The 26,949-nt window shown below is 41.3% G+C and overlaps 1 protein-coding gene across 1 annotated transcript in view; it reads left to right on the top strand.

Moving 5' to 3' along the window:
* Positions 1 to 17,369: 17,369 nt before the first annotated feature.
* LOC149449887 (myomegalin-like) overlaps positions 17,370 to 26,949 on the top strand; it is a 415,368-nt gene continuing 405,788 nt past the window's right edge. Inside the window, exon 1 of the mRNA XM_089692642.1 lies at positions 17,370 to 17,737. Coding sequence (XP_089548768.1) covers positions 17,597 to 17,737 — 141 coding nt within the window. The 5' untranslated portion in view covers positions 17,370 to 17,596. The remainder of the gene's footprint in view (positions 17,738 to 26,949) is intronic.

A 26,949-nucleotide genomic window follows, 5' to 3' on the forward strand; every position in this document is an offset into this window, starting at 1 on the left:
CCCCACAGGGTGGGACAAGGAAAAGTGTGTGTGTGTGTGTGTCCATATGTTTTAGTGTGTGGTGTTTTTATTGATTTACATGCAATGGTACTGGATTGTACTCCTAGGCAACCCTAAGCACTACATAGCCGTAGTGGATCTTAGAAGCAGTCTGCGAGGCTTCAGGCACCAAATGCAGGAGGAAGAGAGCCTCTCCACTCCCTGCAATCCCTCATGTCTGCCAAGCTGCATGCCCAGTATGGCTGGTGACATGAGGCAGGGTGGAGCACATTTGCGGCAAATCTCCATTGTGGGACTTTTGGTTGCATCAAGTGTTAAAGGGGCTACACACCTTTCCTTGTGGGTGGGGAGATGCTAGCAGAATTTTTATATGAATTCTCCTGGGGTAACTAGCACACTGATCTTTACTGGTACAGTGCTCTCTTGGCTGACTAGGACTGCTGTCCCTCAGCAAGGGTCCCCAACCAAGTGTTAGCAGGCCATGTGTCATTGCCCACAGAGAGGGGAGAAAGGGTCCAAAATACATCAGATAGGTAGGAACGTGCATGCAGTGCCCTGAGCAATGTATCACTTGGTGGTCGGTGTATTCCATGTGGCTCTGACTCCTCCACCTTTCCAGTATGTTGGCTACTTCTAGGGCATGTTCTTCCAGTTCTTTTGTGAAAGGGGAGGTAGTTTTACCAGCTATCTCTGAGTACAGTAGTAGCTTGTGGAATACTTTCCAGTCTGGACCACATGCTATGGAAGCAGAAGCATTCCTATTCTCCCCCCTCCTTTTTAATGGAAGATTAACTAATAGAGGAGAAGGAAGATAAGATTTTTCAGATAGAAGGGAATGCAAGAATATTCACCCAAGGAATCTATTCCTGAAGGATCCCAGGTTCAGGGTTTATCTCAAACCAAAAAAGGCCTTTCTCTTGTGTTCAATGACACACACAGCTCTCTTCTATTGTTGACCATAGGGTTATATTACCAGCTACAGAAGGACATTAGGCAGAAAAACACTGCATCGACTATGGGCAGTCCTAGCTGATATAAACCCCCTCTCTCTGCTAGAGGCAAACCAGTTATTTCTGCCAAGTGTAGCAGTAGGGACCTAGCTCCCAGGAACCTGTGCGGTTCCATTACTTTTTTTTTTTCCTCTTGTTTTCCTGGGATTTTTTTCTTGAGATCTTCCATTAATAGCCAGGTTGGCCAACGGGCTGGATAATCTAGATCCAATGTCGCCTTAGTTTGGCCAACGAGCGTGTGCAGACCTTGGCTCTGTGCTGAGACGGCCACGCCAAAGCCCCATCCGGGGCAGGCTGGAGAGTTAAACGTCTGGTGTGCCTGTGTGGAGGTCAGCTGGTGCTGAGGTGACACTGCTTACCACATGTTCTCATCACTTTTGTCCCTGTGAGGTATGGGGCTCGATCCGATTGGCCTGGTGTGTGGTGGTCTCTCCATGGGGGGGGGGGGGGGGGTTGTTGGTGTCCCTGGTTTTCCTGGGCCCTCAGCAGGTGGCGCTTCACGTGGTTGGCCCAGACAGAAATTTAGGCCAAAGCTTTGTGGCCTATTGGATAGGCTGGGGTGCCACCATTTTTCTGGTGGGCATTCACCCTTATGTTGTCTGCCTCTAGCATCTGTTTCCTGATTGGAAGACTGCAGCTGGCGGCCATCTTATTGGTGCCCTGCCAGTGCCCCTTTTTTTTTTTTTTTTTTTTTTCCCTCCCCTTTGCACTTGTGGTCAGTAGAGGTTCATCCTCTCCCTTAGTATGTGCCCTGTAGAGAGCCTGCCATGTGGTACTCTATTGGATTCCCAGAGGCCCTGTGAGTGCCAAAAAAGGCGCTTTGTTTTCAAAAATTTCTTGAGGCTATAAATAGCAGGATTTAGATGTCAGGCTGCACACAGGCATACCCCTTTTGAGGATGAATGCTCAGTTCGAAACGTGTTAAGGAGGAGCCCTTGCAAGCCGTTGACGTCAAGTCGTCGGATCACGGGGATCCGATGGCCACTTCATTATACCAGCTGCATCTTAAATCCCCCAGCACTATCTCCAGTGAATGTCCCAGCGCCCTGAAGAGGCCGAGCTATTTATACTGGCCATCATATCCTGGCATCTACCCCCAGGCTACATCCCGGACTACCCCTAAGGGACCCGTGAATGACCAGCATTATATGATACAACGTGCTTTTTATTAGCGCATCTGGTGAGTGCGCATTTTATATATTTTCTTGGCACACCCGCCTAAGGAGAAATAAGTACACTGGGATTTATGGACTTTTTATGATCCTCGCGCATGTTGTGATTATGCGTTTTATATGGACACTTGCACTTTTATTTACCTATTTTTAGACTACAATTACTATTTTAGTATATGTTGTGAGTAAATGCATTTAGTACTTTTCCTATAGTCCAGTCAAGGTGGGGGAACTGGATTGTACGTTGTGTGGTCTTCCCCTTTAGGTGCACAGAGGTTTTTTTTTTTCTTTCCCTGGCTCTTCATACAAGTCTCCCAGCACTCCCAGGCACCCACTGGTTATGTCTAGCATTGGCCCCTCATGGCAATATCACAGACAAGCCCACCTCAGCTGTGGCAGGTTGTCTCTGCTGGTTCGTGGGCCCAAGGACCTCCCTCATCTTCCACAAAACTGCAGCCTTGAATTAGTGGTGGCTGACTTCACAATAAACTTGCCGTCTTGTGCCTTGAAGGAAATCTTTTTATCTGTTCCCTCTGCCCTTGCCTTGCCAGCAGGCTCTGTATGCATTACAAAAGCAAACACCAATGCTCTACGCTGCACTTGCTAGATCTCGTGCAATGATGATTTCATAGTGTATGGGGGACTTACAATAATTGGAAATCAGCATGTGGATCTACAAAACTGCATATCCAATGGATATAAAAAGTCTACACACCCCTGTTAAATTGTCAGGTTTCTGTGATGTACAGTTTATAGGTCACATTAAACTTGGAAAAAGTTCTGAAAGCATTTCTCTTTGTCTTTATTATTATTTTTTTTTTTTACAATTCTATTGAAAAACAATCTGAAATCTTTGGGGGGGGGAGGTAAACACAAACAAACTAAAATAATGTGATTGCGTAAGGCTGGCCATACATTATACAATTATCTGCAGATTTTTGGTTTAGATTTACCAAAAACCATATAATAGGAGGACAAACCTAAACAACACTTTCAGTTGTATCCAATTAGGCAGGCCCTTGCACTACATAGTTGAAGGTAAATCTAAAGGAAATTGGGCAGAAAATCTGCAGATAATTGTATAATGTATGGCCAGCCTAAGTGTGCACACCCTCTTATAACCGAAGATGTATCTGTGTTCAGAATTCAGAAATCACATTCAAAATCCATGTTAAGTAGGAGTCAGTACACACCTGCCATCATTTAAAGTGCTTCCGATTAACCCCAAATAAAAGTTCAGCTGTTCTGAGCAATTGCTCAGTAGAAATGGGTTACAGAAACACGGCACTTCTCGAATATATAAAATTCTTACCACAAGTGTGGAAGTGTATATGATAAAATGGGAAAGGGAATTAGGAATAGCACTAGATGAACATAGAAAGAAAATATATAGATTGACACAAGGAGCTATAGACATGAAAGCAGTAGAAATGAATTATAAATGGTTAGCACTGGTATGCTACACCGAGTATTGCACATAAGCCGCAAGCAGAAAATTCACCTAAATGTTGGAGAGGATGTGAGGAAGAGGCCACTATGACATATTTGGTGGGAATGTTGTAAAATACAGAAATACTGGGAGGAGATAATATACCAAATACAGGAGATCCCTGGGAAGAGCATAGCGATAGAACCTGGGACTTGTTTATTCCATAAAACAGAATACAGTAGAGAAATATAAAAACTTGGTGGAATTCCATCTTATAAATGCGGCAAAAGTATTAATTCCAAAATTTTGGAAGAAACGAAGTACCGAAAATAAAAGCTTGGATAAGTAGGATGGATTATGTTTACAGGATGGAAGAACTCCAACATTTAGAGGAGGATAAAATAGAGAGATTTTGGGAAAGGTGGAAGAAATGGGAAATTTATAGGAAATTATACAAGGAAGGAGAATAAATAAGGAGACAGGGATAAGAAAACATTGAGAGAAAAAAAAAAGGGATCAGGGTGGGTGGGAGAGGGAGGAGGGATATGGAGTTGGGAGGGTATAGTTTAAAGATATAAAGGAATTAGTTTTGTGTTGTTTTTATCACTGGGCTCTAAAAAGTTATGTGTAATAGAAATGTGATAAGGTATTTTTGTATGGATTGTGATGCTATAATATTTAATGAAAAATCAATAAAATGTTAAAAAAAAAAAATGTCAGCTTTTCTAGTAGGTCTTTCCTGACATTTTCTTAGTTGCAACCTACAGCAAAAGCCATGGTCAACAGAGAGCTTCCAAAGCATCAGAGGGATCTCATTGTTAAAAGATACCAGTCAAGAGAAGGGTACAAAAGAATTTCCAAGGCATTAGATATACCATGGAACACAGTGCAGACAGTAATCATCAAGTGGAGAAAATATGGTGCAAGTGCCATTTCCAATAACTGGACGTCACTCCAAAATGAAGGAAAAGATGAGAAGAAAATTGGTCTGGGAGGCTGCCAAGAGGCCTACAACAATATTAAAGGAGCTGCAGGAATATCTGGCAAATACTGGCTGTGTGGTACATGTGACAACAATCTCCCATATTCTTCATATGTCTGGGCTATGGGGTAGAGTCGCACGATGGTAGCCTTTTCTTACAAAGAAAAACATCAAAGCCTGGATAAATTTGCAAAAACACATCTTAAGTCTCCCAGGAGCATGTTGGAAAATGTGTTATGGTCTGATGAAATCAAGGTTGAACCTTTTTGTCCATAATTCCAAAAGATGTTTGTTGCAAAAACAACACTGCACATCACCAAAAGAACACCACACCCACAGTGAAGCATGGTGGTGGCAGCATCATGCTTTGGGGCTGTTTTTCTTCAGTTGGAACTGGGGCCTTAGTCAAGGTAGAGGAAATTATGAACAGTTCCAAATACCAGTCAATATTGACACAAAACTTTCAGGCTTCTGCTAGAAAGCTGAACATGAAGAGGAACTTCCATCTTTCAGTATGACAACGACCCAAAGCATACATCCAAATCAACAAAGGAATGGCTTCATCAGAAGAAGATTAAAGTTTTGGAATGGCCCAGCCAGAGCCCTGACCTGAATCCGATCAAAAATCTGTGGGATGATCTGAAGAGGGCTGTGGACAGGAGATGCCCTCACAATCTGACAGATTTGGAGTGATTGGAATGCAAGGAAGAGTGGGCAAATCTTGCCAAGTCAAGATGTGCCATGCTGATAGACTCATACCCAAAAAGACTGAGTGCTGTATTAAAATCAAAAGGTGCTTCAACAAAGTATTAGTTTAAGAGTGTGCACACTTATGCAACCATATAATTTTAGTTTTTTGTTTTACTTCCCTCCCCCTAAAAGATTTCAGTTTGTTGTTCAACTGAGTTGTACAATTTATAGGTCACATTAAAGGTGGAAAAAGTTCTGAAATTATTTGTCTCATTTTTTTACATCAAAGAAACCTGACATTTTAACGGATGAGTCGACTTTTTATATCCACTGTAGGTGGTAGTAAAATCATCAACAATATATACAGTTGTGTTCAAAATAATAGCAGTCAGACATCACTAACCTGATCAATCACTGTTTTTGGTAGAAATGATATTTCTACATGGCAAATAATTTACTTGCAGGTGTAGTAGAGTAATAGAAATTCAACAGACCCAACAGTCATGACATGCATGCTGCTGATTCTGTGTAATTGAATCACTAATTGAAAGGGGCATGTTCAAAATAATAGCAGTGTGGAGTTCTATTAGTGAGGTCATTCATTCTTTGAAAAACAGATGGCAATTATTGCCCTTATTTAAGGAAGGAAGGCAGCAAATGTTGTACATGCTGGTTACAGTGCATTTCTCTCTGAAATTCTGAGGAAAATGGGTCGTTCCAGACATTGTTCAGAAGAACAGCGTAGCTTGATTAAAAAGTTGATTGGAGAGGGGAAAACATATAAAGAAGTGCAGAAAATGATTGGCTGCTCAGCTAAAATGATCACAAATGCTTTAAAATGGCAACCAAAACCTGAAAGACGTGGAAGAAAGTGAAAAACTACAATTTGAATGGATAGAAGAATAGCCAAAATGGCAAGGACTCAGCCAACAATCAGCTCCAGGAAGATCAAAGAAGGTCTAAAGTTACCTCTGAGTACTGTTACAATTAGAAGACGCCTATGTGAAGCCAAGCTGTCTGCAAGAAGCCCCCACAAAGTCCCACTGTTGAAAAAAAGACATGTGCTGAAGAGGTTACAATTTGCCAAAGAGCACATTGACTGGCCTAAAGAGAAATGGTGCAACATTTTGTGGACTGATGAAAGTAAGATTGTTCTTTTTGGGTCTAGTGGCCGGAGACGGTTTGTCAGACGACCCCCAAACACTGAAGTCAAGCCACAGTACACTGTGAAGACAGTGAAGCATGGTTGCGCAAGCATCATGAATATGGGGATGTTTCTCATACTACGGTGTTGGGCCTATTTATCGCATACCAGGGATCATGGATCAGTTTGAATACATCAGAATACTTGAAGAGGTCATGCTGCCTTATGCTGAAGAGGAAATGCCCTTGAAATGGATGTTCCAACAAGACAATGACCCGAAACACACCAGTAAACGTGCAACATCTTGGTTCCAGACCAACATGATTGACATTATGGAGTGGCCAGCCCAATCCCCGGATCTTAATCCAATAGAAAACTTGTGGGGTGACATCAAAAATGCAGTTTCTGAGGCAAAACCAAGAAATGGAGAAGAACTGTGGAATGTAGTCCAATCATCCTGGGCTGGAATACCTGTTCACAGGTGCCAGAAGTTGGTTGACTCCATGCAACACAGATGTACAGCAGTTCTCAGAAACAGTGCTTATACAACTAAATATTAATTAAGTGATTCAAAGGAAAGAAAAATCTTCAAACATTTTCAGTTTATATAGTGAATGTTTGAGTTTGTAAAGAAGAATACAAACACTGCTATTTTTTTGAACAGTCTAATCACTTTTCTTCAATTTTTTAGAGGAACAACACAAATTTGATATATTTTTCTTCGTGTTTTGATTTGGAATAGAATGTGTAGTGTTCCCAATGCATTTGTGTGTATGGAAATAAAAGCTATTAGAAGGATTTTGAGCTTTATTCACTTGTTTCAACACACTGCTATTATTTTGAACACAACTGTAAGTGTGTGTGTGTCCTGGAGGTAAGGTTGTAATTAATTAGTTTGTTGCTAACTTTTGGCTGGGGAAGGCTTCCTTCTGAGTGGGCTGGAAAGCCAAGTGCTACAAAAGATAATAGATAGAGGGATGGGGAGTGAGGCACCAAGCTGCCAATAGTGTAGCAAATTTTATTTAACAAAAAAAAGGGTATAAAATGCAATAATTATGCACTCACATCACTGGTAATGAGCATTGGATCAATCTCCAAACAGAGACATCAGTGCCACTGTCAGGAGCGCTGTGAAGCCAAAGCAGGGATCCAAGCAGGCCGCCTGGGGAGCTCCAGCTGGAGACCAGATCTGTTGGAGAGCTGTCGAACGTCCAGGGTGCTGTGACCAATCAGAACATGTTTTAGAGGCCAAATCACACTTCTATTATCATGCTGATGAAGGAGGTGTGATTGGCCACAGCACCCTGGATGTTTGACATCTCTCCAACAGATCTGGTCTCCTGCTGGGGCTCCCCAGACAGCCTGGGGATACTCATTCACATAGTGGGGTGCTGGGATCTGGGGGCCCCCTTGTTAAAGGGGGCTTCCAGATTCTGATAAGCCCCCTGCCCACAGACCCCACAACCACCAGCCAGGGTTGTGGGGAAGAGGCCCTTGACCCCACTAACCAGGGGACAAGGTGCTTTGGGGGGGAACCCTCCTGCCCCAAAGCACCCCTCCCATGTTGAAGGCATGTGGCCTGGTATGGTTCAGGATGGGGGGTGCTTGCTCGTCCCCCCCCTTTCCTGACTTGCTGGGCTACGTGATCAGATAAGGTTCTGGTATGGATTTTGGGGAGGACTCCCACACCATTTTACATTAGATTTTGGCATGGGGTTCCCCTCAAAATCCATACCAGACCTGAAGGGCTTGGTATGGAGTGGGGGAGGGGACACCCCACACCATTTTTTAAAAAATGTTTAATTGGTTGGCAAATCCGACAATTCTTTTGACATTCAGCTGTCAGCGGGTCACTAATAAAATACCGCATGACTTAATAATATAACACATGTGGTATTTTAGTAGCTGAGCGGTATCTTACCACATACTCAGATGCGGTAAGATACCGCTCGGTAAATTGTCCCTGTTTGAAGTTCGTGGTCGACATGTGAAGGACATTTTCATTATTTACTACCCACGGCACAGGTGGTGAGTGGATTACTACAAGAATAACGAAGAAGGCTTCTTGTTACCTATTATATACATCAGAGTGGGAGTACCTAGATTGACTATCCTTATATCATTTGTCTTATTTCAGGATGGGGACATTATGATGCATTACCTAGATGCAAGGCAGACAGCATATATTGCAACAAACGGAAGACCCATTGGGCCTCATTTCATCACGTATATTAAAGTGGTTTACAGTCCACACGCTGTGGTGAAGAAACCATATAAAGCAGGGCTCTGCTATCTACATCTATTAACCCATCAAGACATCAACAGGGACTCCTTCATTTATAAGGATTTCTGCAACTATGTGTATCTACCAAGAGTAGATGGGCCCCAACCACATGTGCCTCAATAGGGTTGTACTGCTTGAATCACATTCATATTATTGGGGTATATCCCCCCTCCTTATGCAATTTGTTACCCATATTGCCTTTTATAGGCTAAGGGTTTTGTTTCTCTCCACATGGTAACTGTATTAGCTATTATGCATAGCATGTGATAATTATATATACCTCTGGTACAATTTTTTGAAAACCCTCCTACAGGGAGTGTAACCAATGTGCGGTGCTGCAAATGCTTTAGACAAGGTTTGTCATTGTCTCTGCAGCACATATATATATCCAGACCGGTCTTGGTGTGATTTTAAATGGTTTTAGGTCTGTGTGTATTGTCTCATACTGAGGTGATGGTAAACCAGGGTGATTGCCCCATTGTCTATTATTAATGTTTAATAAAGCATAATTTTTTGGAAATTTTTCCAAGTATCGCATTCTGTCCATAATGTAGCCGCTTTCTTGTGAATCTCTTTTCACAAATCTTTTTTGGTCTGCATGTTTTTTGGCTACTGGATGGAAGCCATATGTTGGGTGATACAGCAATATATATTTGAACCTCTAACTTCTACTCTTTATTATTGGTTGATCAATCAATCTGGGTACAACCAGCATGTCAGATTTTAATGCAATTATTGCTTGGGGCCACATCCACTGGCAATAATCAGTGTGTGTTCTAAATACTGGGACAACTCCTCGTACACCCTACCTCACTGGGGGAACATAAGAGTTCCACGGGAGGAATTCCCCTATCAACACTAACTGTGTTGATGGGGGAATCGAGGGATTTTCTTTCCTGCAACCATTGCTCCATCTATGGCCGCCTTAAAGTACTGGTCTAATAATTTTAGACAAAGGGGTTGATTTACTAAAGGCAAATACTGTTAACTTTGGAAGTGCAATTGCTCCTGAGCTTAGAAAATGAGAGGAAGCTCTGCTGACTTCCATCGTCCAATCACAAGTAAAAATGCTTTTTTTCTGTTTTCCTTTCATTTGACTGGGTATGCTTTGTAAAGTGAAGCTTTAATTAATTTACCTCTTAAGCAACCGCACAGTCTATTTGCCTTTAGTAAATCAACTCCAATGTTTCTATTACAAAGCTTTGAAAGGTCCGTGTCTCATGGATTCATTTGCATTGTGCTATCTATATAAATGTTTTTGTTTCGATAATCTAACTTCTATATATCTACGTGTATGTAGATCAATATTGCTACACTCAAGTGCACTACATTTAAGCAACTTAATCAAAACATAGTAGAGGCATCATAAACATTTAGGGTAATGCAAAGTATTTTTTATTAGATTTTGTTTTTTTATTATGCTCATAATTAAAAAGGAAAGCTTTGAAAATGTAATTTTTCATAGCAAATGAATATTTAAAGTGTTACTAAACCCACAACAGTAAACTCAGTCTGTATATGCAGTAAAGCATGCTTGTTATACTCACTGTAGAACCTAAGAGGTTAATCATCTGCATTGTGTAACATCACTGTTTGATCCTGACTTCTCTGCCTTCTGACTTCTATGATCCTCCCCTTCTTCCAGTGTCCCCCTCTTATCTCCTGATAAGACATATCATGTGGAGTCACTCTGTACATGCTCAGCTTGGTGTGTATAGAGAGGTTTTTTTTTCTTGGGAGAGTGCATGTCAATCAGCACTGTCCAGACAGAGGTCAGGGGTTCTGCATCCTCCTAGAGCAAAATTTAAACTCCTCCTACAAGCTTTAACCAGTGCTCAGCTGGACACTGATAGAGGTTACAAGGCTGCTCTAAGTGCTGATGAGAAAAGGTATTTAGCAGTTTATATTTACTAAAATAATTGCACTTCCATGTTCTGTGTACTCTGGGAGACCAGATATAGTGAATGTAGGGCACTGAGTGTAGTAACACTATGGGGTTTATTTACTAAAGCTGGAGAGTGCAAAATCAGGCTCACTTCTACCTAGAAACCAATCAGCTTCTAACTTCAGCTTGTTCAGTTAAGCTTTGGCAATAAAACCTGGAAGCTGATTGGTTCCTATGCAGAAGTCAGCCTGATTTTTGCACTCTCTAGCTTTAGTAAATAAACCCCTTTAAGTCTGTTCTCCAGCACTTGTGTGGAATCATTTACCCCTGCTTTTTTGAAGACTGTAATTCGATCATCTGTTGTTCAGAACACAATTGCAGTCAGCTAAGGGACACATTCTTTTCATTCCTCTGGTTTCCATGGGTTTATGTGGCACTTTAGTTACAGACAGTCCAAATGTAAGCAGTTACTGCTGGGTGGTCTTATTGGAAAGCTAAAGCCGGCCATACATAGATCAAAATTTGGCTGGTTCATCAATGTTGTATTGGCGGGTTGATTGTACCCAAGTTGATCCATCAATTGATTTGGGTACAACAAGCCTTTCAGATTTTTTTACATTTGATTACTGCCCATGGCTATAGCTGTAGTAGTAATCATTGTGTTCTGTTGGCACAGAAGGCTCCCCCTTATGACAGAACACAATAGCGATGCGGGAGGCATTTCGTATTGATGGGGGAATAGTGTGATTTTCTCTTCTTCCACCCATGGTGGACTGTTTAAGGATGGTCTACAAACACATTGTCATTGATATTTTATTAAATGTGTATTTCTAAAAGTAGGTTTTTATACAAGTAATGAAAAAGTTATATGAGATCAAGTAATAAGCTTGTTAACATTCAGAAATGTTTCAGTAACGAACAAAAACCTTTAAAGTAGAAGTAATGGCAAAACCTTTTTTTCATTTTGCATATAGTAAGCGAGAGTTGTAACCCCTGTCATTTTTTTTTTTACCATCTGTGTCTCATATGGGAGATTTCCCTTCACTTACTGTCCCATAGTCAAAACACAAACTGAAAGGAAATCCCTCCAAAGTGAAGGAATTCCAGTGTGTCACCAGAACTATTGCCTCATTGGAAGGTTTTCTCTCTATTACTGTTCTGATAACAACCTAAAATTTTGGGATTTTCTTTTACTTTCACTTTTGTTGATAAACAGGGCAAGGGGAAGGAATGCCCCAAAACACATTGCCATGTCCCCTCTGACATCATCACACTATTCTGGTGCTCTGTTTCTTTCTTGATGAGCTCCATGCTGTCCACAGCGGCCCTTCAGGTACCTGCCTTGGCAAAAGGCTATCTGTATGGGCTGGGGAGAGGCTGCCATCTAGTCCAATTGCATTATATGCTGAGTTTTGGATCACATGCTGTTGGGGGGATTTACTAAAACTGGAGTACACAGAATCTGGAGCAGATGTCCATAGTAACCAATCAAGTTCTAACTTCAGCTTGTTCAATTAAAGTGTTTGGAAAAGCTGAAGGTTTTTTACCTTCATGCATTCTATGCATGAAGTTAAAACACCTTCTGTGTGCAGCATTGCCCCCAGCCCCCTCAACAATTACCTGAGCCTCATCGCGATCCAACGATGTGACTGATAGCATCGGCTGTAATGGGTCTCTGCCTTCTCATTGGCTGAGGCAGCAAGCGGGAGCCATTGACTCCCACTGCTGTCAATCACAGCCAGTCCACCAATAAGGAGAGAGAGGGGGCAGGGCCAAGCCGTGGCTCCATGTGAATGGACACAGGGAGCAGTGGGTGCCCCTATAGCAAGCTGTTTGATGTGGGGGAACCCAACAGACAGGATTATCCAGGAGAGCCTGCGGGGGAACCGAGAAGAGGAGGATCCAGGCTGCTCTGGGCAAAACCACTGCACATAGCAGGTAAGTATAGCATGTTTGGTTTGAAAAAAAATTTACATTTAGAACCACTTTAAAGTGGTTGTAAACCCTCTTGTATACCGAGTGAAATGACTGACCTTAGGAGATACACAGAAATGAAACAAATCCTCCTACATAAGTTTTACTTGTTTATCTGTAGACTTCTCTTCTGTACATCTTCAAAAGTGAAGAACTGTGATAAAATCCTTCTTCATCTGTCAGGAGCACAGAGGAGGGGGTGGAGAGCTGCACTTACAGTGTGTGAGAGCTGATTGGAGGAAAGGGACACCCCCCTTCACAAACAGAACAGGAACAAAGGAACATGCAGAGCTGTGTTCTCAATAGATACACTGTGTGCTCAGCTCCCTCCCCCATCACATATTTATCTCAAGTGTCAAAACTTGTTAGAAGTGACACATGCTGATAATAGAGGAACAAAGCACCAGAAAGAACACTGGAGATAGCCAAGTAAACACTACAGATATATGTGCTTTGTTCAGATTTCATGACTGAGATTTACAACCACTTTACGGAAGAGTGATCATTTCAAATATTTGAGAAGACCTTTGGTGAATAAGGACCACCTGTTTAGAAGTAGTTACAGCTGGCCCAGCCTGTTTGGAAAGATATTAACCTCATGTAACGTGGGATTTGTGACTTAGTAGTGGGAAATGACTGAAACAATCAATGTGTAATATGTGTAAATAAAATCCTGGACCAAATAATGTCAGAGCTGTCATTAGGCTACTTGATTTCCTGCATCATCTCACGCTTTACACCCAGAAAAGATGTGCTCTTAGAACCAAGCTAAATATAAATATTTCCACTGGGCGAGTGTCATATGAGCGAATGCCTTATGATTAGCCTCTGGTTTAGGGCAGGATTCTATTTTTACATGTTTTATATTGTCTGTATTTTTATGCTGTTGTTTTTCTTTATCAGAAATGTCTAGCTTTATTATACTTTCATCTTTGGTAGCATTTGTTTAATTGTATTTTTTTGACAAATTGGCATGATTGATAGGAAGGTATGGCAAACAGCACTATACCGATAAAAAACAAGACATTGCAAATTCAGCAAATTGTGTGCTCAGCTGCAACAGGTAGTATTATTACTCAGAAATACAGTTTAGGAGGTTTTGGCAACATATAAAGGTGCACAACAGCAAGCAATTAATAGCAGCTCCCATGTTTCTATTTTGGCAGACTCATCATAATGCTAACCTCCATGGAAATGGCTAAATACATACATTTGAAATACAAATATGTGAACTGTTTTGTTTGTGAAAATATATATATTTCTCTTCTGCTACTCTTGTGATCAAATCACCCCTTTCAAACTACATGGCTAGGCTGGTGGCCTTACTCTCCTCCACAGTTAAAGCTGCATTCCAGACAGACAACTAAATAGATTGGGGATGAGTTTTGGTTTTGGGTCAAGCATGAATTTTCCCCAAACCCAGCCTGTCTGCAGTTTACAGATGGGGTGAACAAATGGTATAGTTGGACAGTTCAGCCACCGGAACCTCTGCATGCCCATATTTACACACTGTTCACCCCCCTCCCCCACCCCAACTTTTCTTAGACAGACTGCATGCCTGGAAAAGGGTCTTTTTATGAACTCCTAGGAGGACTCCATGACGTATTTTTCTTTTAGATATCTAATTATACTGTATGTCTTGACAAATATACATTTTGCATACAAATTGGTTTGCTCTGTTGTGTTTTTTTGTTTTGTTTTTTTTTAGAAGAAACACAGCAACTATACATGCAAAATAATATAAGCCACATCTTCAATATGCACAGTGCAATGCTATGGTCCCACTGCACACTTACTGTAGGTCATGAGAATCATGCGGTACATTAAAGCTGAAGTTTATTCTGCTTATATTTTACCTTAATATCTCTCTATTTTAATTGCATTTATCACTATCCACTTGCCCATTAATGACTTGATTAATGATCAAGTCATTGTTTGCTATACCTCGCTGCGCTACTTTAACTGACAATTGCACGTGTCATGCAACACTGTACACAAATGAAATTTATAGAATTTTTTTCCAACAAAAAGAGCTTTCTTTTTGTCATATTTGATCACCACTGGGTTTTTTATTTTTTTGCACTATAAATGAAAAATACCGAGAATTAAAAAAAAACAAACATTTTTTACTTTTTGCTATTAAACATGTCCAATAAAAAAAATCAGAATAAGTGTATTTTTATTGGTTTTTGTGAAAATTATAGCATCTAAAAATATTGTATAGATACTGGAATTTTTTTTTTATACTAGTAATAGCAGCGATCAGCGACTTATAGCGAGTCTGTGATAGTATGGCGAGCATTCTGACACTGGGTGGGAACTGACTAAATGACAATGACATCTCCCTTGACACTAATACAGTGATCAGTGCTAGTAAAAAGCACTGTCACTGTACTAATGACACTGGGCAGGAAGGCGTTAACTTCTGCAGCGATCAAAAGGTTAACTGTGTGTTAGAGAGATCTGTGTTGTTTACATTCACAGGTCTCTCTCCTGTCAGTTGTTCCACCAATCCCCAAGTCCCAGCCATGAATTGCTGGCCAGGACCCGGTGATAGACACTTACAGGAGCATATGACAGTGAGGGTAGGTTGGCATAAGCGCGGACCCTATGTGGAAATGCAGAATCACGTATTTGTATGCAATTCTGCACAGAGCTGCTGTCCTGTAGCAGTAAAGCTGCTATAGGGCAGCCGGGGAGTGACTATAGCTTCCTGAAAACATCACAATTTAGTATTCCTCTTAAGGGCCCTCAACCCTGATACAAACAGTGGGCTAGCTGTTGGGGTGGCTATTATGAAGATAACCCTTCATAATGCATACATATTATGACTGAGAAAAACAAAAGAACATTATTCAGCCAGGAAATGAGAGCTCTATCGGACTTGCTACAGCTTCTGAAGCACACAATAAGAAATGCACAGTGTGCAGTGAAATTAGAGTGAGCATTTTCAGTACATGAGAGGAGTTGGTACAACTGTGTATTACTGAAGGTAAAGCTGGAATTCAATTTTATTGCAGTCTATTGGTTTTAATGAATGGCACCACAATACACTAACGAGCACAAGGTTGCAGAGCCAATTGTTACCGAAATGCAAAGATATAATCCCAATCTTAAAGCTTGCCAGTAATTTTTTAGGACAGCAAAATCATGTTTTCTCCCTACATATGTTTACAAATTCTTTAAAAAAGAATTCTAGGACAGACAAAAAAAAATCGCCCATTAGTACACAAAACACTAAACGGTTAATCAATATTTGAAAATCCTTACCATTAAGGAGAAAAGTCTAATTGAATTGAAGTCATCACTGTAAGATAACAGCATCTGCTCCACCAAGAAGGAGGTGTAACAGCAGGGATTACATTATATCCTCTCCTCTCTCTCTGCTGTAAATGGAAACTACAGTTCCCATCAACCACAGGGAATTGTAGTATATGTGTGTACAGTCTCAATCTGCCCACCACTGAAAGTGGAGCTGAGTGACACCACTGCTTCCTGGTGAAAGAACTACAGAAGAGATGTGCCAAGACCAGTGGTTGGGGAAATAGGAGGCATAGCAGCCACTGGTCTTAAAAATAAGAAACCAAAGAGAATTAACGGTTTGATTTGAAAATGAATAGGCTATTTCAGAGCAACTACAGAGTGAACCAGAAGATGGATGACATATTCAGTGAAGGTAGGAAATCAGCAACAAGGACATCTAAAGAGGTTTTGCCTGGAGTTCTGCTTTATATTATATATTTATTTGTATTACTTTTTTTTGGTAAGTAACATAGTATGCTATAATTTCTCTAAGGAAGACTCATCAATTACATACAAAATTGTAGGGAAATTTCTTCAAACTACACTGTAAATTAATGTTGCACTGATACCGTTTTTTACCGGAGTGCCGATAATTTTGGCCAAGTACTCGCTGATACCGAATACTGATACCTTTGCAGTGCAATTTGAGCACACACAAAATTAATAGGCTCAAATTGCATTGAAAAAAAATCGCATGCAATTTGAACAGGAATGCGGTGCGATTCCTGTTCGAAGCACATGCCGTTTCCCTCACTGCTCCATGTGATTCTTTGCTGTGCGATTTGAGCCCATTCATTTTGTATGGGCTCAAATCGCACCGCAAAGGTACTTGTGCAAATACTTGGAATCGGCACTGATACCAGTATCTGTATCAATGCAATCCTAGTGAAATCACAGGAGGATGTGATGGGTCTACCACAACCTAACAAGTATGCAATTAACAAAGAAGGCAACAACATGCATTTTTCTTCCTCCATTTTTCCATAAAATGGCTTTTGAAGATGAGATCAACATATTTGTAGCCCATTGCTTAGTGTGTGCATGCCAGAAATGGTCTATTTGTGCTAAGGCCATGGACTTTCTTGTCCTGCATCGATCCCCAGCATCCAGCATCATGCAGTATTCTGTTGTAATACTTTATGTGCTGTTCATCTGAACAAGGGATACAGGGGACAAGTAAACAGTGCAAACCATAAACATTTTGGGATTTTATTTTCATTAAATGGCTACTAATTGTAACTTTAATTACAGGTTTTATAGAAGGTGTTATGGTTTTATGTTCATTTTAATAGCAAATTGAAGTATTCCTATCTTGGAACATGTCTGGCAAACTAACAGCTGTGTAACTGAAAGTCAGATCGCAGAGTGACAGCCTGTGCTGCTGGTATCTGCTTTCAGCACTTGTGCCTGTAATGGACTTATGACAGTTGTCTGGTGAAGGTTCCAAAAATATCTCCCTGAATTTAGAAAAAACAAAATCCACTGGCTGGCTAAACATTCAATACACATCAGTTCTATGAAGCACAGAAGGCTAATGAGCAGCTTTAGCTCCCAGTCGGTACAAAACTTTTCCAATATGATCTCGTAGTCACAAATATGCCTTACTTCATATTATTTTTTGTTTTTAAAGTTTAGAGTTTGTATACAGATATTTTACAGTATGCAAACCACGCTAAAGGTTAGAAAAAGGAAGTGGTAGAAGTGCAGTTAGGGAGAACGCACCATGTCTGTCGGCTACAGGACGCTGTCACAACATGTTGATGACCTAAAGAAGGAAAATTTCAACCTGAAATTGAGGATCTACTTCCTGGAAGAGAGAGTCCAACAGAAGAATGAGGACTCAGAAAATGATGTCTACAAAAATGTGAGTAGATATTTGTGCATGAAGTAAAATATTCATATCATGCAGCCATTATTATATTGTAAAGCGCTGAGCAAACTGTTGGCACTATTTAAATCCTGTATAATAATAATAATAATTATTAGTTAAAGCAAATCTATGGTCAAAATGGAAAATCATATATTTTTTTCCACACTAAACTTTAATTATTTCTAGCCAACTGAACGATTTTGAAGTTTGCAAACTTAGTTTGTGAAGATCCCCACACATTTACTTCATTGAATTCTGTGACATGTTCACTATGCCATATGAGTAGGCACTGCTGTGTCACACATGTCACAGAGCCTGCCTTCTGTACTACAGAGGTGCTGAGAGGAGGAGTTTCAGGAGGCGAAGTCAGTACAGGAATCACTACTTGTAGGTAGCAAGGTACCATGGGATATGTAGTTAAAGTGTAACTCCACCTTTCCTTTTCAATCTGCAGTGCTGTAATTTTCTGTAAAATGCAATGCATAATGCAGTGGTCTCCAAACTGCGGGCAGGGGGCCAGATTGGGCCCTTTGCATGCTCTTATCTGGCCCTTGGGCCACTATTTCATCAACTGATACCAACAATGGGGCATACAGTTGCAAGAAAAAGTATGTGAACCCCTTGGGATTACGTGGAGTTTTGCATGAATTGGGCAAAAAATGTGCTCTGAACGTCATCTAAGTCACAACAATAGAAGAACACAGTCTGCTGAACATAATACTACACAAACATTAGATGTTGCCATGGTTTTATTGCACATAACATGTAAACATTCACAGTGCAGGGAGGAAAAAGTATGTGAACCTTTGGACTTAATAACTGGTTGACCCTCCTTTGGCAGCAATAACCTCAACCAAACGTTTCCTGTAGTTGCAGATCAGACCTGCACAACGATCTGGAGTAATTTTGGACCACTCCTCTTCACAAAACTGTTTCAGTGTAGCAATATTCTTGGGATGTCTGGTGTGAATCGCTCTCTTAAGGTCATGCCACAGCATTTCAATCGGGTTGAGGTCAGGACTCTGACTGGGCCACTCCAGAAGGTGTATTCTATGCTGTTGCAGCCATTGTTTTGTTGAATTACTTGTATGCTCTGGGTCATTGTCCTGTTGCATCACACATCCTCTGCGGAGCTTCAGTTGGCAGACAGAAGGTCGTTCGTTTTCCTGCAAATGTCTTGATAAACTCTGGAATTCATTTTCCCATCAATGACAACAATCCGTCCAGGCCCTGAGGCAGCAAAGCAGCCCCAAACCATGATGCTCCCTCCGCCATGTTTTACAGTGGGGATGAGGTTTTGATGTTGGTGTGCTGTGCCTTTTTTTCTCCACACATAGTGTTGTGTGTTCTTCCCAAACAACTCAATCTTGGTTTCATCTGTCCACAGTATATTTTGCCAGTAGTGCTGTGGAACATCCAGGTGCTCTTTTGCAAACTTCAAACGTGCTGCAATATTCTTTTTGGACAGCAATGGCTTCCTCCGTGGTGTCCTCCCATGTACTCCATTCTTGTTTAATGTTTTCCTTAGTGTAGATGTGTCAACAAAAAGGTTAGCATGTGCCAGAGATTTCTGTAGGTCTTTAGCTGACACTCTGGGATTCTTCTTTACCTCATGCAGCATTCTGCGCTGTGGTCTTGAAGTCATTTTTACAGGACGACCACGCCTAGGGAGAGTAGCAACAGTGCTAAACCTTCTCCATTTGTAGACAGTCTGTCTTACCGTGGACACATGAACATCAAGGCTTTTGGAGATACTTTTGTAACCCTTTCCAGCTTCATGCAAGTGAACAATTCTTGATCGTAGGTCTTCTGAGAGCTCTTTTCTGCGAGGCATGGTTCACATCAGACAGTGCTTTTTGAAACCATTAAACCCAAAACAGGTGTGTGCTTTTTAAGGGCAGGACAGCTATCAGCAACACATCCAATATCATCACACTGATTGGAGTCAAGGTTGGCTCACTCCTGGCTCCAATTAGCTCTGGGAGAAGTCATTAAGCTAGGGCCTCACATACTTTTTCCTCCCTGCACTGTGAATGTTTACATGTTATATGCAATTAAACCATGGCAACATCTAATGTTTGTGTAGTATTATGTTCAGCAGACTGTGTTCTTCTATTGTTGTGACTTAGATGACGTTCAGAGCACATTTTATGCCCAATTCATGCAAAACTCCACGTAATCCCAATGGGTTCACATACTTTTTCTTGCAACTGTAAATCACTCCACTGACACCAATTATGGGGCACAATTCCTTCCAATGACATCAACAATGGGGCACAATTCCTACCAATGACACCAACAATGAGGCCCCATGACATCAATGATAAGGCACAATTCCCCCCAAGGACTCCAACGATGGGACGCCATTCCTCCCACTGACACCAAAGAAGGGGCATGGTTTATTCCCACTGATGTCGGGACCTTTTCTACTCCCACGGCCACAGTCCAGCCCCCGTACAGTCTGACGGACAGTAAACTGGCCCTTTGTGTAGAAAGTTTGGAACCCCTGCATTATAGCAACCTGGAGGCATTCTGTACACAGATGGTGTATGAAATGCCGCCCAGGAATGTCCTTTCTGACTTGTGTGATTAGCTCACTGATTTTCCCAGAAGTCTTCACTAAGATACAAATCAGATTTTGGGTATCCTCTGCAATAAAAATGTCATTTTGGTAAGATACCTCCAAAGGGAAAGCCCGTCTAAAGGGATTCAGCCCCTGCCACCTTCCTCATTAGAATCCTGCATGTGCAGCAACTGATTGATAATTATAATTTCACTCCCATTCACATTCACTTTCCACATGGACACAGACAGACAAACAACTATTTTTTCAGAATAAAAAAAGGTAGGAATCTACAAAGTTTGTTAAAATCCTTGCATGTACATACTGTAGATCACAAAAGTAGAGTTACTCTTTAATTGAAAGTAAACTAAAAGAATGGGCAGAGGAGAAGTTGCAAAGCATGCAGAGAATCTAGGAAGTTGTGGAAAGAGATGGCCAGCAGACCGGCAGTACTCATAATATGAAATGAGATTGTTCAAGTGAGCTGACAAAAATAAGTATTGTTTGTATTGTTATTACAATACTGATGTCAGAAAATGAATGTGTATGCTGTGATCATTGAGCCATATGTATCAAATCATTACTGCTGCAGAGTAACGATTCAGCAAAAGAAAATATCCACGTAAGAGGGCCTTAATCATTCAAGCACTGGGATTCACTCCAAAACTGCTGGATGGGTGCTAGCCACTACAACTAATCAGAAAGCAAAACACACTGCCACAATCACAGTTTAATATAAAAAAAAAATAATAAGTGAATTCAGAACATGACATACGGTAACCACCTAGAAATATCTTTCACCTGTGCAACAACTAACCGGCTGACAGTGTAAGGTGTACTAGGACTGGGCAGGGATTGGCGCCAAACTGTGCAAGCCCCTAACCACTTCATCTTGGATAGGACAGACACCCACCTGTTGTTAAGAACCTTTCACCATATAGTGTCATACTCCTGGTCATAGGCCTGCACATGACATCCCCAACCTGAGACCCAAATATTTATGAATAAAGGAATGCCCACACTGTAAAACATTTGCTGCACTTTACTGAGGCTTTCCATGACTTGTCACATTGACATACTACCAAAATCTTTTGCGCCGAACGCCACATGAAAGGTTGGACATTCTGTAGCAGTCATTTCAGAGCGGAGCTCAAGTGCACGTTTCAAATGTTATGAAAGGCTTGGGTTTTTTTTTCTTAAAATAACAAACATGTTATACTTATCTACTCTGTGCAGTGGTTTTGCACAGGACAGCCCCGATCCTCCTCTTCTGGGGTCCCCTACCAGCACTCCTGGCCCCTCCATCCTGCCAAGTGCCCCCACAGCAAGCAGCTTGCTATGCGGGCAGCCGAGCAGGCTCACTCCTGAGCCCCTGCTGTGTGTGTCCATTAACACAGAGTCATGGCTTGGCCCTGTCCCCTTTCTGTCCACATTGGCTCACTGGCTAGGATTGACAGCAACCAGAGCCAATGGCTTCCTCTGCTGTCTCAGCAGAGAGTCCCTGGAGAGTCGAGGCACTTGTGCATATTGCTGGATTGTGATGGAGCTCATGTAAGTATTGAGGGGGCTTTGAGGGGCTACTGTACACAAAAGGCTTTTTATCTTCATGTATAGAATGCATGAAGGTAAAAAGCCTTGAGCCTTTAGAACTACTTTAAGCTGTATTCGCTCTACACCTCCATTCCTCTCCTAGGGAGCACCACATTGTTGGGACCACTTCCCCATGTATACTAAGTCTGCAGCATTTAGTTTCCATAACCATCACGGGACCCGCAACTGAGGGGGATCAACGTGCCCTCTTTAGTATACCAGGCTCTCTCATTGTCCCTTCTACGACTTCGCCCAGCCAGGCATGCTCCCAGATGATGTACTCATTCTCAGGCTTTCTCCATTACTCACATAGGAGGACTCTGTTCAGGTTCCTAGCCCCCATGCATCCCGCTGCAGAGAAAGTGAGACTACAGTAATTCATCTCATGTTCTGAACCACCTAGCCTGGGTCTTCAGCCCTGTAAAATGGGAACCTTATCACTTGGGTTCCACCCACCACTAGCATTTATGTAGGTATTAACCAAACCCCCTAATGCACTAGAGGAGGGATTTTTCTAAAAGGGAAGCTAACACCCAACTGCCACTTCCCCTTTACCATACTATAATGAGAGTGGAGCCACCTAGCTGAAAAGCAACTAATTGCACCTGCAAACACTAGTACCGTCGGACTTACAATGTAAATGGGTGTAATTATAAGTTCCCACAGTGGAGTTGATTTACTAAAATTGGAGAGTGCAAAATCTGGTGCAGTTCTGCATAGAAACCAATCAGCTTCCAGTTTTTTTTTTTTGTCAAAACTTAATTGAACAAACTGAAGTAAGAAGCTGATTGGCTACCATGCACAACTGCATCAAATGTTTCATTCTTCAGTTTTAGGATATCAACTCCTTTATTCTTAAATTCCACAGGTAAGCTGACCACATACTTATCAAAATTCAACTGGTCCACTACATGCTACACTGAATTTCAATCAGTGTAGCATGTGGTCTCCCCAGCTCAACAGAAGTTGATTGTTTAATCGACTTCTGTCAAAGGGACATGTTGAAAAATTTTCCATTGATAGATGACTGCTGATCAGTTTATTCTGACAGCAATGGGTCTTGATCTCAGAATACAACGTTCTGGCAGGGGAAATTCCTCTATCCACCTTGTTTTATGGACAAATGATTTTTTTAGTTTTTTTTTTTTTCAGTCCACTGTATAGCCAGCTTTAGTCTCAGAGCTCAAACAAGAGCATGATCTCATAAGTCTCTAATGCTGAATACACGTCCAAAAAGTGCACTACTACAGAATTGTGTCAACTTTTCTAGACAAAAATATTAGCATTAAGGCCAGTTCAACACTACTGCAATGCACAAACATAGATATTGGTGTGCTGCAGTGGCTTCATTATGATTTGCACTCCAACACAACTAGACAGTAAATAGCAAGGCATTTGCATTGTAGTGCACTACATTGCACAAAAGTGAACCATCTGTGCATTGTGGTGCTGTATGTTAATGAAACAATGGTGCACATCCAGTTTCAGGTGGTTTTGGTATGTTAGCAGCCCATATCACTCCACAACACACTAGTGTGAATAAGGCTGATTTCACACCACTGGGGTATATCCAGAATAGGAATATATCAAGACGTACTGTATATCTGCATATCGCTGTATAGTGCTAACATTGTTTCAGATAATATAGATGAAATCACAGTAATTTCCAGATACATGTCAGCGTTAAAGCAATAAACAAATCTGAACTTGGCGATGGATGAATGCACCAATCAGGACTGATGATCTGTGGTAACCATTGGAACCCCTGTATAAGACCAGCATAGATCACTATATAGTTCATAGCAAATAGCCTTACCAACTATTATGTGACGAATGCGCAGATGGCAAATATAGCTGTATCCCCCCACTCTACCAACTCCCTTGGAGGTCACTATAAGTGTAGTGTCAGCTGGTCCGTTTGAGGCTTTTTACTCATGTCTGACTCAATTCTTAGGACAGCTTCTTCTTATAGATAATGAGTTGTTTGAAGTAGCCATATAAAATGCTATATTTGAATTCTGCCAGAGGACTTTACATGGTCCACAAAGGATCATAGATGCTTGCTGCTTATTATCTGAGGAGATGTGGAGGACTTACAAACCTTCACTTAGAGCAGCAATGGGCAAACTACGGCCCGGCGGACCTTTTAATCCGGCCCGCGGAGCGTGATAAGGCTCCTCTCACAGTCCGCCCTGAAGACCGGAACGGCACGGGAACACGGCGAGAGGAACGCGCGGAGCAAAGGTAAGTAAATTGACACAGGGGGGACTTGGCTTACTACTTGGGGGGGAATAGTACTATGGGGGATGAAATACTATATGAGTGATGAATTAATATGGGGGATGAATTAATAGGGGGGATGAATTACTATAGGGGGGATGAATTACTATATGGGGGATGAATTACTATGGGGGATGAATTACTATGGGGGATGAATTACTATATGGGGGATGAATTACTATGAGGGATGAATTACTATGGGGGATGAATTACTATATGGGGGATTAATTAATATGGGGAATGAATTACTATAGGGGGGATGAATTACTATAGGGGGGATGAATTACTATGGGGGATGAATTACTATGGGGGATGAATTACTATATGGGGGATTAATTACTATGCTTACTATGGGGGAATATTCATTCATCTACTCTTGGTCCAGCCCCCGGGTCCAATATATGAACCCATTGCGGCCCTCAAGTCAAAAAGTTTGCCCACCCCTGACTTAGAGTATAACCACCTGCTGCTCCCTCATGACTTCCTTTAAAAGTACCATCTAGAACAGGGGTCTCCAAACTATGGCCTAGGGGCTGGATCCAACCCTTTGCTTGCCTTTATCCAGCCGTTTGGGCACTATTACATCCACTGAATCTAACAATGGGGCTTAATACCTGTTGCTGATATCAACAATTGGGCACTGTTTTTCCCCACAATTCCTTCTACTGACATCAAAGATGGGGCACTATTTCTTTCATTGACACCAATGATGGGGTATAACATCATACCAACAATGGGCCACTATTCCTCCCACTGACATCAATGAAAGGGCACAATTTGTTCCACTGACACCAATAATGCAATAATGGAGCAGAATCTCTTCCAACTGACACCAACATTGGGGCACTATTCCTTCCACTGACACCAATGATGGGACAATAGTCCTCCCACTGACACCAAAGATAGGGTATTGTTTACTCCTACTGGGTGCCAAGATATTTCATACTCCCACTAGCCCTAGTCCGGCCCCCTGAAGTCTGAAGGACAGTAAACTGTCCCTTTGTTTGGAAAGTTTAGAGACCCCTGATCTAGAAGATGTTCATTCATGTTGGGCTCAGCACTAATTACAGAGCCTCAACTCTGAGTTATCTAATACTATATACTTGTAAAGGTTTGTAAGCAGGATTGCATCACATTGATGTGTTTTGAGCTGGAGGCTCAGACAGATGGAGAGAATTTCTACCTGTTTACTTGATCTCATGGTTCACATTTTGTACATTTTTTTAAAATAAAATATAATTGTAGGTTTCTGGTTGTGTGCTGTGAATGCTTTTATTTTCTTTTATTACTTTAAACAAAATGTAAAAAAAATGTACATGTCTCTTCAAATAACAGCACTCCTGTAGTTCACAAACCCATAACAAGAAGCTCACAGGCAAGCAGCCCTTCAGTTTTGTAAAAATCAACCATTTGGTGACTCCCCATTTGAGTTGTCCACATGTAAACATTTGGTGGATGCTTCCAGAGAGGCACCACATAGCCAGCACAGAAAAAAGTTCTTTGAACACATCTATCGAATAAACTTTATGAAGATTGACCGGATAGAAACTGGCACATTTTTTGCCTTCCAATTTTTGTTTTTTAATGAGCCCCGTTTTAGGATGGAGAAGGTTGAATGCCTTCCTGGAATTATTTCCTTAAATAAAAGTGGTGAATATTACGTGTATATATGTGTAAGAGCGTGGCTATGCAGGGCTCCACCCACACGGCAGCATCATTCATTCACAGAGTTCTGTGAATTAATGCCTACAAGTACCATCAGCCTTTGCAGAACAAAGAACTTTTAGGGTGCTGGTGAGAGCTCTTGTAGTCCATTGAGCTTCCTGGACTGTAGGAACTGCCTGTCTTTAGCAGAGGTATGAGCAGACAGCTACACTGACAGTCTGCAGGAGCCTATGAAAAAATAGTTCAGCCTGTAAAAAAATGTGCATTTTTAATTTTTTTTTAAAAGGTAAACTTATCATTTAACAGTGGACAGTGCAATCTCCAGCCAGACTGTTCGCTTGAAGAAGGAGTCGGGTAGTACCTTGTCATCCTAGACGACAAGGTTGTGTGTTTCTATTGATGAACACATTGTAGGGAGATAAAACTCACCTTGAACTCAAGGGTAGCTGCCTAGGATGCTGCAAGAGAAAGGATCCACTGACCGCCAGTAAACCTGGGGCAGGGGTCATGGCACCAACTTAAAGTGTAAAGTCCAAAGTCAAAAATTTTTTTTTTAGTTTTGGATAAAATAGAGAGGGATTAGAACACGCCAAGTTTTTATTGCTGTCTGTGGCACCATTAGGGAGATTTACCCTCTCTATGTATCATTTTTACCATTACCATTGAAAGTGAAAATACAAGAAAATCACAAATTTTGGGTTGACATCATAACACTAATAGAGGGGAAATCTTTCAATGGGGATGCTAGTTATGGTGACCCGGGTGACACACCAGGATCCCTCACTTTGGAGGGATTTCCTCTCACTTCTTGTTTTGGCTATGGGACAGAAAATGAAAGGAAATCTCCCCTATGGGACACAGATGGCAAAAAAATGGGGGGGGGGGTGTTAACCCTCCCTTACTCTATTCAAAATCAATAAAAAAAGTTTTGAGCAATGTGAGAGACTGGCAGAGATTGCCCATGTTAGAAAGGTATGAACTGAGTTATGTTTGTACATGAATATAGGTTTTTCTTTTAATTAAATCATATTAATCATTTTAAAACTAAATTTGCCAGGAGATATTAACACACTACACTTTTTTTTATTATAAACTACTACGCCAGTGC

The sequence above is a fragment of the Staurois parvus genome, unplaced genomic scaffold (genome assembly GCF_062004578.1).
Source record: "Staurois parvus isolate SC_StPar_1 unplaced genomic scaffold, SC_StPar_1.0 ptg000597l, whole genome shotgun sequence".
Classification (NCBI taxonomy): Eukaryota; Metazoa; Chordata; class Amphibia; order Anura; family Ranidae; genus Staurois; species Staurois parvus.